Below are 12,245 nucleotides of genomic sequence, written 5' to 3' on the forward strand. Positions count from 1 at the left end.
GACCTCACAGATCCAGATCTGGATAGAAGACACATAAATATTGTCAACGCGCTGTCTGCCTCTCTGGAACCGCACCAGAGGGATCGTAGTGTGTTGCCCGCTGCAAATCGACCTCACGCAGCTCTCATTACCACTCCGTTGCCTAGTTACACGTCCAGTAAACACACAGGAACGCACTTATCAAATTACAGACACCTTTCTGGCCATATTATCAACTTCTTTCCAATATTAACTCTAATTTCAAGGTTGATTAAAGCAGAACAATATAGATGTGGGTGTAAAACCAACACAATGAGGATCACAATTTCAGCAATTATGAACCAAACTCCAGAGGGGATTTTCACAGATTCAATACGATGGCAATTATTATTTCATGTTTCCTGTATACATATAACATATAGTATGAAGTGGTCATTGGGGCGTGGTAGTCTAGTGGCTACAGAGGTGGCTTGGGCCTTAACCCTAACTGCTCCATGGTGTGTGTGTCTCATGGCGCTTTTCCACTAGTACCTACTCAGCCCGACTCGCCTCGGTTTGGTTCTTTTCCACTAGGGGTCTAACGTGCCGAGTAGATACTTTTTCTGTAACTATTCTGCCGAGGTTCTAAGCTGCTGAGTCGGCTGTATCCGACGTCATCACACTACAGGCCACCGATTGGTCGGGGGGTTGGAGTCAGACGTCTGAGTAAGGAGGTGGAAATCAGCGAATGCACAACACCGGAACCTGCAGTGTGGGAGTGAGAGGGGCAGGGTAACGGCCCGGTCAGGCGGGGGACAGATTTGTCCATCAAGACTCCTCTCCCTGGCCCTGCCCCTTCTCAACCTTTCCCCGACCCTGAACCTAACCTGGGGCTTGCTGATTGGGCCGGAGCTTCGGGAGCTGCGTGCTGGCCTGCGGTCCCCACCCCCGGTCATCCCGCTGCTGCTTCCACCTGCCTGCGGTCCCCACCCCCGGTCATCCCGTTGCTGCTTCCACCTGCCTGTGGTCCCCACCCCTGGTCATCCCGCTGCTGCTTCCACCTGCCTGTGGTCCCCACCCCCGGTCATCCCGTTGCTGCTTCCACCTGCCTGCTGTGCTGTTGACGTCCCCGACCCCCCAGTCTGGCCCTCGGCAGGAGGGTCCCCCCTTATGATCCTGGTCCAGGTTTCTTCCCTCCTAAAGGGGAGTTTTTCCTTGCCACTGTTTGGCTTAAGGTTTTTCTCCCACTAGGGGAGTTTTTACCTGCCATTGTTTATGTAATAATTGCTCGGGGTTTATGTTCTGGGTCTCTGGAAAGTGTCTAGAGACAACTTTTGTAGTATTAGACACTATATAAGTAAAATTGAATTGAATTGAATTGAATTGAATTGAATTGAATTGAATTGAATTGAATTGAATTGAATTGAATTGAATTGAATTGAATTGAATTGAATTGAATTGAAAGAGCGACTCTGACGGCTTCTTGTTCATTTTATTCAACCATCAACGGCAGCAAAAGTCTGTTCTGGTCCAACTCTGAGGTGCAGATGTTCATGAACCTGGTGCTGAGGAGAGAATTAAAAAGGATCTAGACGGAGATAAGGAACGACCAGATCTACCAGGAGATCTGTCTCTTCATAGCTGCTCACGGCTCCAGATGACTTTTCAGCAGCAGAGACAAACTAACAAAAAAAAGCATTGCCGCTTGAAGCTTCTCTCACTCTCATTTTTTAACTTGATATCAAACACAAGCCACAGACCCAGCAGCACATCTATCATCTCCTCCAGGTTCTACATCTTTACTGTTGTTGTCTTCTTCCTTTAGATACACAATCAAATACGTCACAGCAGCTTCTCCAACCTCCTACTTCTCATCTGGGTATTGAAGATAAACAAGGGCAAGTCGAGACGAGTCGGGCTGAGTAGGTACTAGTGTAAAAGTGCCATAGTGCCAAATTTCCCAGAATGCTTTAGGTCATCATTTGCATACTGAATCAAACAAAAAAATATGGCGGACATTTCTAATTTTTTAGTGAATAAAATCAATATTTTGAGTTAGTTTCTGCATAAAAAAGTGAGAAATATATATTTTACTTTCATAATATTCACTCAGTGAATGTACATAATCACTCGCTTGCTCGTGAAATTTGTTCAGATCTCGCCAGAATAAAGGCAAAGTCAGTGAAGTGAAGGCAACATGATTTGAAGCTGAGGCTGGAGTTGGAGAGACAGAGATGCAGAGGCTGACAACATTTACCATGAGTGCCAGAGCCGTGATATAAACCTTCTCTCAGCAACATTTTTGCAGTTCAAGTTAGAAACGTTGTGATTTTTGAGGTTTCTCCTCGGTACCTGACACGAGTCACACTGGCCTTGATGTCACTCAGATATTTGTTCCCAAGATTCTAGTGTCTCAGGAAACGTCTCTTAATAAAGTATAAATACAGTAATTCTCCCATCAGGAGTCCGTCTTGTTGCATCTGTGAGAGTTGGTTGAGATTCCACCACACAGCTAACAGGCGCTTTATTACCTGGGTCATTTGTCTGTAGCTAACGTTTTCCCCGACGATCCGAAGAGCAAAGCTGAAGCATACACACACACAGACTGAGTTTAAGCAGCTCCGAGTTCAAACAAGCCCTTCATCCAGACAGACACCAAAATAAAAATAGCTCAGCTTTTAAGGGTGAGACCTGACGCTAAATTCCAAGCGTTTCAAAAAAGTTTCAAATCCATATCACCTGCAAGAAAACTAGCATTTCCGGAGTGTCCCAGTTTCCCCAAGTCTGTCCATGCACCTGTTCTCCGGAGATCTTACCAGCATCAGCAGAGGCTCTGCGGGGAAATGCTCCATGCAGTAGTATTCTGGCAAGGCATTCTGGTCCCGGTCAGACTGGATCCAGACGGTCCTGAGCCCCGTGTCCGAGCCGCACACCTTACACATGGCTGCATTGCCCATGCTGCAAGGTTTTCAGGTCTCTCCCATCAGAACGTAAAGTAGTTGAAGTGGAAACATTTAATCGCCCTGCTAATCCCTGTCCTCCCCCTTAAAACCCTTACAGGCTCCGGTCCAGGAGGGGGGGGGGGACCCCTAAGTCTCAGCCCAACCCCTCTTCCCCTGGTTCCCCCTCTTCCCCTGGTTCCCCCTGGTTCTCCTGGTTCCCCTTGTTCCCCCTGGTTCCCCTGGTACCCTGGTTCCCCCTGGTTCCCCTGGTTCCCCTGGTTCCCCCTGGTTCTTCTGGTACCCCCTGGTTCCCCTGGTACCCTGGTTCCCCCTGGTCCCAAGGAGGGCTCCTGTCCTTGAAACCAGTGGGCCTGTGACCACGGCCAGCAGAGTGCTGGTTCCTCGTCACTGCCCGACCACTGACCAACAACCAACAACCCCCCCGCCACCACTCAGCTATTTTTACACCCACCAGCCCAGCTATGCACGTGGGGAGAGAGGGGAGAGAGGAGAGAGGAGGGAGACGGGGGTCGGCCCAGGGCAGGGGGAGGGGGGATCGCACACACTAAACATGGACTACAATGAAGCACGGAGGGGTGCAACCGTCCAACCAAGCATGCTCACGTCAAAATATCCCCTTGACTCGCTATTAACACGGAAGATGACTGAGATGTAACGTGTGACACCGCGGGAACCGTGAAGCATGCACGTGCAGAGGGGGGTGCAGAAGGTGCTCAAGCACCCGCCCCCTTTGCTCAGATGCCCAAAGGTCCCTTCTAGTCCATGTTCCAGACCAGATATCAGCACCACTCAAGGTGACCAAACTTACCTATGATTTTTGAACAGATCCATGTCTGTAAATTATATTCTGGTATAATAACCTTCCTGAGTGGCAGCTGGATCAGAGTTATCAGCTCATGAAGTTAAAACCCCCTTCAGGTTAATTGATGATTCTAAATTGGGTTTATTATACATTTCCTGAATCCTTATGGTCCTGTGATTATTCCAGTTTCTGTATTTTTTGTGTGTATTTTTTTGTATTTTGTGTCTCTAATGTTGTTTATAAAACTAAGCTGGTTCTTTATCTCATTGTTATGTCCTTTATGTCGTGTATTTGCAGATAAAGACCAGTTTGTGACATTAGTGGCTTTTATAGTTTCATAGGAGCCTAATGATGCTCTTCCAGTTTAAGGCTCACAATGACCTGTAACAACAATATAGTAGGGGTATATTATACATTTCCTGGATCCTTATGGTCCTGTGAGTATTCCAGTTTTTGTATTTTGTGTCTTTGTTGTTCCTAGATGACACAGGAATAAAAGATAGTATATAATTTAGGCGAAAATTGTGTAAAAATGTGTGTTGTTTATAGTTTAAAGAGCTGCAGTGACCTCTATGTTGGTCAGAAAGATTCACATCTTAGCTTGAATGAATGTTTAAAATGATACCAAAGACAATATAGTGAAACATTGACAGATTTACTGTACATGAGTCTAAACCAGGATATGCAGCAGCATCTAAAATGTAATTTTCTGAAGGGGCTGGTAACTTCATGAGCTGATAACTCTGATCCAGCTGCCACTCAGGAAGGTTATCATACCAGAATATCATCTACAGACATGGATATTTTCAAAAATTATGGGTAAGTTTGGTCACCTTGAGTGGTGCTGACAAGTGAAATTCTGGGCTCTGGCCCCTGGACTGGCCTTTTAAAAAGAAAAAAAGATTTCCATTTTCAAGTGTGGACCTATCATGCCATTCATTCAACAATATCATTTAACAATTAATAATAATTCAACTAAATAAAATGATATGATGAACATCCCCCTCCCTCATCACGTGACCTGCCCCGCACTTTGCAGGTCTGCAGGAGATTGACACTTCAACGGAGGAGATATTTCCACTTCCTGGTCTGGTTTGCAGCAGTAGCATTACGTGCACATTACTAGTGTGTGCTGTTGTTGTTGTTGTTGTTGTAAGGCACTTGCTGAATTTCACGTTTCAAGTGCCTTACTACAACAACAACAATCCTTTGCAACTGCGTAACGTGCTGTATATTATTAGTAATTAGTGGCCATTAGCCGCTGGCTGACAGAGAGGGGGATAGAAATGCAGCTGCTCGTCTCTCTGGGTGTTTTTACCCACCGTTTTAGAGATCGTGTTATTTTAATTTAAAGCAATTTAAATTTAGTTGCAATCCCCCCCTTGGCTGTGTGCGTGAGTGCACGGGTGCATGTTTTATGTGCATCAGATTTATATTTTATTTATCAGGATATTTAATTGTGCAGACATGCCTGTAAGGAGAGGAGGTGGAGAGAGAGGGAAAAGGATTGGAGTGAGGTGCTAAAGGTACCAGGTGTTTACAATAATGTTATTTATAATATGGATAACTTGGATCCTAAATATTCAAACATTATCAACCTGGTGATTATTCTGGGTAAATATTATATTCACTCTTGTAAGTGGAGTGGACATACTCCCTCCTTTACTATATTTTTACATTTCTTACCAACTACTTTAAATATATGAAAAAGATTGATAATATGAATAGCGTAGTGTTGCCAAGAAACTGCACTCATCCATAACTCCGTCCTTGCTCTTTTGATTTTATTGTACCTTGCTGTCCTTATGCTTTTGGTTTGTTTTTGTTACTGGTGTGAATTTTTTATCTTCACCATTGTTGCTGTAATTATTTCCTAATTTCATACCTTTCTCACTCTGCCTTAATCTGTAGATTATTTGTGCTAATTAAAGTTTAAAAATAAGGCAGACAAATCCGCTGCTGACCCAGGTGGATGACTTATCAGTACAGCCTGTTTGTTTTCGTGCAGCCCGTCATCCATGGATATTGCTGATAATTTTCGGTCTTGAAATGCCTTTCTACTTTCTTAACCTTTTCTTTTAATTCCAGTTCTGGAGTTGGTCTTCCATTTTTTATTATTTGAATTTTCTCTGTGAAAGGCCACCTTGAAAAAGGTGATGCTATCAAGCATAGCCACAACATCACTCTCGTCTTCCGCAATTTAACTCCGTCTCTCAACCGCTCTCACCGCTCTGCAGAGATTTGATGTTGGGACTTCATGAAGGCCTACGATTTGTTCTATTCCCGCCCACTTGAAATCAAACCGTGATTGGTCGATTTGACCATCACTCTCCACACCAAAACACATAGCTTGGCCTTCCCCGGGATTCGTGAAGTCCTAACCAATGAATGAGCAGCTAACAGGGCTTCTCGCACATGTCGAACACTGGAAATCTGCAACAAAAACCACAAACGAGATACGAAACCGACACAGAGCCGACCAAAACACGAGCAGCAATCGACCCAAATCTCGAGATCCGATCACAGTCTAAGCTAAGCTACCGCTAACTAACCCCAAAAACTACAGAGCAAGCATGCAGGTGAACAAGCCAGTGTGTATGTCTATGTGTGTGTGTGTGTATGTATATGTCTGTGTGGCTATGTGTATGTGTGTGTGTGTGTGTGTGTGTGTGTGTGTGTGTGTGTGTGTGTGTGTGTGTGTGTGTGTGTGTGTGTGTGTGTGTATGTGTGTGTGTGTGTGTGTGTGTGTGTGTTTATGTATATGTCTGTGTGGCTATGTGTGTGTGTGTGTGTGTGTGTGTGAGCGTGTATATGTATGTGTGGCTATGTGTGTGTATATATATATCTGTGTGGCTATGTGTGTGTGTATATATATCTGTGTGGCTATGTGTATGTATATGTGTGGCTATGTGTGTGTGTGTGTGTATGTATATGTCTGTGTGGCTATGTGTGTGTGTGTATATATATATCTGTGTGGCTATGTGTATGTATATGTGTGGCTATGTGTGTGTATGTATGCATGTATGAATATATGTATATGTGTGTGTGTGTGTGTGTTTATGTATATGTCTGTGTGGCTATGTGTGTGTGTGTGTGTGTGTGTGTGTGTGTGTGTGTGTGTGTGAGCGTGTATATGTATGTGTGGCTATGTGTGTGTATATATATATCTGTGTGGCTATGTGTGTGTGTGTATATATATATCTGTGTGGCTATGTGTATGTATATGTGTGGCTATGTGTGTGTGTGTGTGTGTGTGTATATGTCTGTGTGGCTATGTGTGTGTGTGTATATATATCTGTGTGGCTATGTGTATGTATATGTGTGGCTATGTGTGTGTGTGTGTGTGTGTGTGTGTGTGTGTGTGTGTGAGCGTGTATATGTATGTGTGGCTTTGTGTGTGTATAAATATCTGTGTGGCTATGTGTGTGTGTATATATATATATCTGTGTGGCTATGTGTATGTATATGTGTGGCTATGTGTGTGTATGTATGCATGTATGAATATATGTATATGTGTGTGTGTGTGTGTGTGTGTGTGTGTGTGTGTGTGTGTGTGTGTGTGTGTGTGTGTGTGTGTGTGTGTGTGTGTGTGTGTGTGTGTGTGTGTGTGTGTGTGTGTGTGTGTGTGTGTGTGTGTGTGTGTGTGTGTATGTCTTAGTGCCCCGGGAGGTCAAAAGAAGAGGTTCAAGGACAACATAAAGGCAAACCTGAAGAAGTGTCACATAAACCTTAAATCCTGGGAAGACAAGGCAACAGACAGGACGACCTGGAGAAACCTTGTCCGTGAGGGTGCTGCACAATATAACGACGACCTCCACCATGCTGCACAAGACAAGCGCAGACGCAGAAAGGAGAGAGCCTCCACCAAACAGGCCCAACCCAGACCCACCACCACCACATTCCCCCGTCCATACTGCACCAGAGTAATCGGGTCCAGGATCGGCCTCTACGCCCACCTGAAGACCCACAAGGACCAGGAAGGAGGACAGTCATACTCGACTACGAGTGACCGCCGATGATATATCTGTGTGGCTATGTGTATGTATATGTGTGGCTATGTGTGTGTATGTATGCATGTATGAATATATGTATATGTGTGTGTGTGTGTGTGTGTGTGTGTGTGTGTGTGTGTGTGTGTGTGTGTGTGTGTGTGTGTGTGTGTGTGTGTGTGTGTGTGTGTGTGTGTGTGTGTGTGTGTGTGTGTGTGTGTGTGTACGTGAGTGTGTGTGTGTGTATATACCAATGTGGCTATGTGTATTTATGTGTGTGGATATGTGTGTGTGTAACCGGGCTTCTCTGAAGGCATAGAAGGCCCTGAAGTTTCCCACAGCTTCATACACAACATGGAAGTCAAGAGCGTTTCCTTCAGACCTGTGTGTAATGTGCAGTCAACAAGTGGAGAGGTTCTTGAAAAGGTAGTGATGGCTTTTCTGGAAGAAAATGACCTGAAGATAGACAACATCAGGGGTCGAGGTTCTGACTGGGGCTGCAAACATGAGTGGGTGCTCATCAGCAGGCCTGGACCCCCATCTGAGCTTCAAACCAGGAGGAGGAAAGTTCCAGCAAAGCTGAAGTTTGTTGCCACAGCAGCAACAAGTGACCATGCTTTTGCAACCCTGCAAGATTAATACAGAGTTAAAGTTTACTACACTTTTTTGAACACCATCAGTGCGTTTACATGGAAAGTTTAATTCCTCTCCCCAAATGGATCGCTGCAATTCACAGAAACAACTGGATTCCAGACACCGAAACGTGGATTTGTGGTTCCCATTTTGTATCAGGTAATGTTGGATTTTTGGGTAGCTAATGTTAAACGGTCAAATGATAAAGTTCGGTGTCCTCATCACTTTAAGTTTTACAACAAATCCTGCCTTGAAGTCGGACCAAGCCTCAAGACTTTTGTATGCCTTCAAGCTTTGCTTCGTGTATTTCCCCGGCGTAGAACTTAAGTACATATAAATATCAGGAAACTGGATTGGTGGCCAAATATTAATGTCCATGGACCACTGGTTCTTGGGGTAACTGTACCAAATATTATTGTCCATGGACCACTGGTTCTTGGTAACTGTACCAAATATTAATGTCCATGGACCACTGGTTCTTGGGGTAACTGTACCAAATATTAATGTCAATGGACCAATGGTTCTTGGGGTAACTGTACCAAATATTAATGTCCATGGACCAATGGTTCTTGGGGTAACTGTACCAAATATTAATGTCCATGGACCACTGGTTCTTGGGGTAACTGTACCAAATATTAATGTCCATGGACCATTAGTTCTTGGGGTAACTGTACCAAATATTAATGTCCATGGACCACTGGTTCTTGGTAACTGTACCAAATATTAATATCCATGGACCACTGGTTCTTGGGGTAACTGTACCAAATATTAATGTCCATGGACCACTGGTTCTTGGTAACTGTACCAAATATTAATATCCATGGACCACTGGTTCTTGGGGTAACTGTACGGGTCACTGTCAAGTCCAACTGACGCTAATTTAAGCTGGCGGCTGTTATCCAGTCTTCTCCACTAATTGCAGCTGTTTTTGCTGATGTTTTGCCACTCAATGGGAGTAAGGGGGCTGGTCCAGTGGGAAAGTGACGTCCATGCATACCCTCTATTGTCGGAAAGTGTTAAAGTCGTGTTCCATGTGTCCCTTTTTACATTTCGGCACCTGCACCTCCAAAGGTCTCTGCATGTCCCTGCCGTGACGAACAGAAGTGTTCCTGCTCCAGACGCAGTAAAGGTTCAGGGACTGGTCGAGGACGTGAACGCAACACTAGGATCCATTGTGATGAACAAAAACATGTAGAGGGGCAATGCTCTGCTAAAAGAGGTAAAAGGAAGAAAAATTAGCTGGTGGTGAAGCTGAGGGTCCCTCATGTCGCGGTCTGTGTTTTTATGACACATATCTGTGACTGCGTTTCCATGCATCAATGACCCTTTTAAAACCCGAATATTTGCAATAACCCGAATTTGCACGGCCATGTAAACACCAATAACCCCTTTGAATAACCAGAATTTGCTCATATTCTGGTTTTTAAAAACCCGAATATGACCCCTGTGTTACTGCTTTTAAAACCCGAATATTGAGTCATGTAAACGCCAAACTGAATATCCCCATCAAACGGAACAGGAATTTGTTTTCTGCACATGCTCTGTTCACAAGGAATCCTGGTCTTTTGGAGTCCAGGAAGTTCTTATAAACACGGAGAAACCAAGACCAGGAGGAGACTAATCACTTCATAAATGTAATGAAGGATATGAACATTTCTGCATTTGTAGACGGTAGAAAGTACCGGGATTGCCAGATTTACAAGAAGTTGAGGGAAAAGTTGCGTGAAGCAGCGTGTTCTCCGTGCGTCGCTGGTTTGATCCAGATATCCCAAATGATCAATTACCATGTAAACGGAATATTCTGAATGTTTCAGTAACCGGAATATTAGCAATAACCTGAATTTTGACTGCATGTAAACGTAGTCTGGAAAGTTTGGAAATTTCCCCTCTGGGGGACTATTAAAGGATTTCTTATCTTATCTTATCTTAGTCTGTGTCCCAGAGTCGCCCAGAGCAGGCCGTTATCCATCCCGCTGGACGGAAAGCTAATTAAACTGATTCAGACCTTTTCACGTCGATTAACTATGGAAGAGTATTAGGGCCAGGCAGGAGAAAAAATAAAAATAATATTTTAGAGGAGGAAGATTTTTTTTTCATTATGCACTTCGAGAAAAAAGTGGAAATGTTGAGGAACAAAGTCAAAATTTCGTGAAGCACATATCACACATATGCAGTTGCATAACTTTAGAAATGTAGCCTTAACGTTCCACTCCAAGGATGTTAGTTAGTTAGTTAGTTAGTTAGTTAGTTAGTTAGTTAGTTAGTTACGGCTACTGCTGCAGAGCTGTCAGTCGCTCTAACTGGATTTGATGGACCAGAAGAGACATTTACACTTTATTCACCAAATTGTGTATCAACTTTATTCTTAAAATTTCGACTTTATTCTTGAAATTGTATTTCAACATTAATCTCGACATTTCCACTTTTTTCTCGAAGTGCACAATAAAAAAAAATCTGCCCCTCTCTATTTTTTCTCCTGCCTGGCCCTAATATTCTTCCGTAATTAACTAAAGCAGGGAATTAATGTTGAAGTATTTTATTAAAGGCTCCGGACGCAGGATGCTGGACAGGCTGGTGTTTGTACGTCTGCGTGACGTCAGGGAGGTAAATGTCACTATTCTCCGTCCAGTCTTTTAGCTCGTAAGTCGCACAATAATCTCACTGTTGAAAATATCACTCAAACAATTCTCATTGAGCGACTCCGAGCGTAGGGAGACAGAGCAGTCTTTGTGGGGTCCTGCTGAAAGCAGTTCTTCTATCCATGAATGAACACAAACTGAGAAAGGAACTGATGTTGAAAGAAAGAATACTCACTTCTGCCCTCACTGCGTTTTTAAATCCTGCTTCTGATTTCAGAAGAAACCACATTTAGACGATCTACTGTGAAAATTCCTCTTACAGATGACCCTTTACCTTTTGGAAATACTAATCTGACGTAAGGAGGGCATTACTTTTTGAACTGTTCTGCCTACTTTGAACCAACCTGTGGTGGAACCAGACTGTCATACGACAGACAGGAAAAAACAGAAATATGGGCTGCGTCCCAAATTTCATCCTTCCACCCTAATGAGTAGCAAAAACATTAGTAGGTACACAATAGTATGCACTATCTATACTCATTCTGGAGAAATGTATTAGTATGGATTGATGGACACCCGTTAAGCAGAAACTTCCCACAATGCAATGCAGCGGTGTTTGGTTGCTAAGTGCTGCGCAGATACGTATATGTCATAAGAATAATATTAAGTATAATAATATTATTATATAATATTAAAATTATAATATTCGTATATAATAATATTATATAATGTAATCTTGTTTGGGCCAGGATAACCGGGAAAGAGCGGAGTGGTGCTGCTACTGCTGCTGTTACCATGGTAACAGCTGCTACTGCTGCTGTAACAGGAGTTGTTACCATGGTGACAACTCCCCCTCCCAACGGCAGGAAGTGCCGTGTGTCTCTGAGTAGTACGTCCCAATTAATGCATACTACTGATATTTACTCAAAAGTGTGCCCAACTAAGTATACAGAGTATATACTGTTTAGTGTGGCATTTTGGACGCACCAAAGGTTGCCTTAAATATCTGTAACCATAGCAACAAACTTTGATTTTAATTATTTTAATAGCTATTGTCAAAACCCACACAAGTTAACTAATTTGAAACCAAAAAGTCCCTTTTTATGTCTCTTTAACCTTCTCTTGGTGGTAATTTCATCAACCTCCTCCCATCCCCTCCCTGACGAGCCGCCATCCGCCGGCATACTTATTCAATTGAGTGTGTGTGTGTGTCTATTTACTGTAGTTGCTTTAATGGCTATTCAAATATGACATTAAACATTAAATGAAATGAATAAAGCATGATTATTCCCAGATCACACATCCTAGTATCACCCACTTC

General features: G+C 43.4%; 1 protein-coding gene across 1 annotated transcript in view; it reads right to left on the reverse strand.

Annotated features, from left to right (window-relative positions):
- LOC133420537 (ankyrin-2-like) overlaps positions 1–3,019 on the reverse strand; it is a 115,060-nt gene extending 112,041 nt beyond the window's left edge. Inside the window, exon 1 of the mRNA XM_061710230.1 lies at positions 2,775–3,019. Coding sequence (XP_061566214.1) covers positions 2,775–2,915 — 141 coding nt within the window. The 5' untranslated portion in view covers positions 2,916–3,019. The remainder of the gene's footprint in view (positions 1–2,774) is intronic.
- Positions 3,020–12,245: the final 9,226 nt, after the last annotated feature.

Source organism: Cololabis saira, chromosome 20, assembly GCF_033807715.1.
Source record: "Cololabis saira isolate AMF1-May2022 chromosome 20, fColSai1.1, whole genome shotgun sequence".
Classification (NCBI taxonomy): Eukaryota; Metazoa; Chordata; class Actinopteri; order Beloniformes; family Belonidae; genus Cololabis; species Cololabis saira.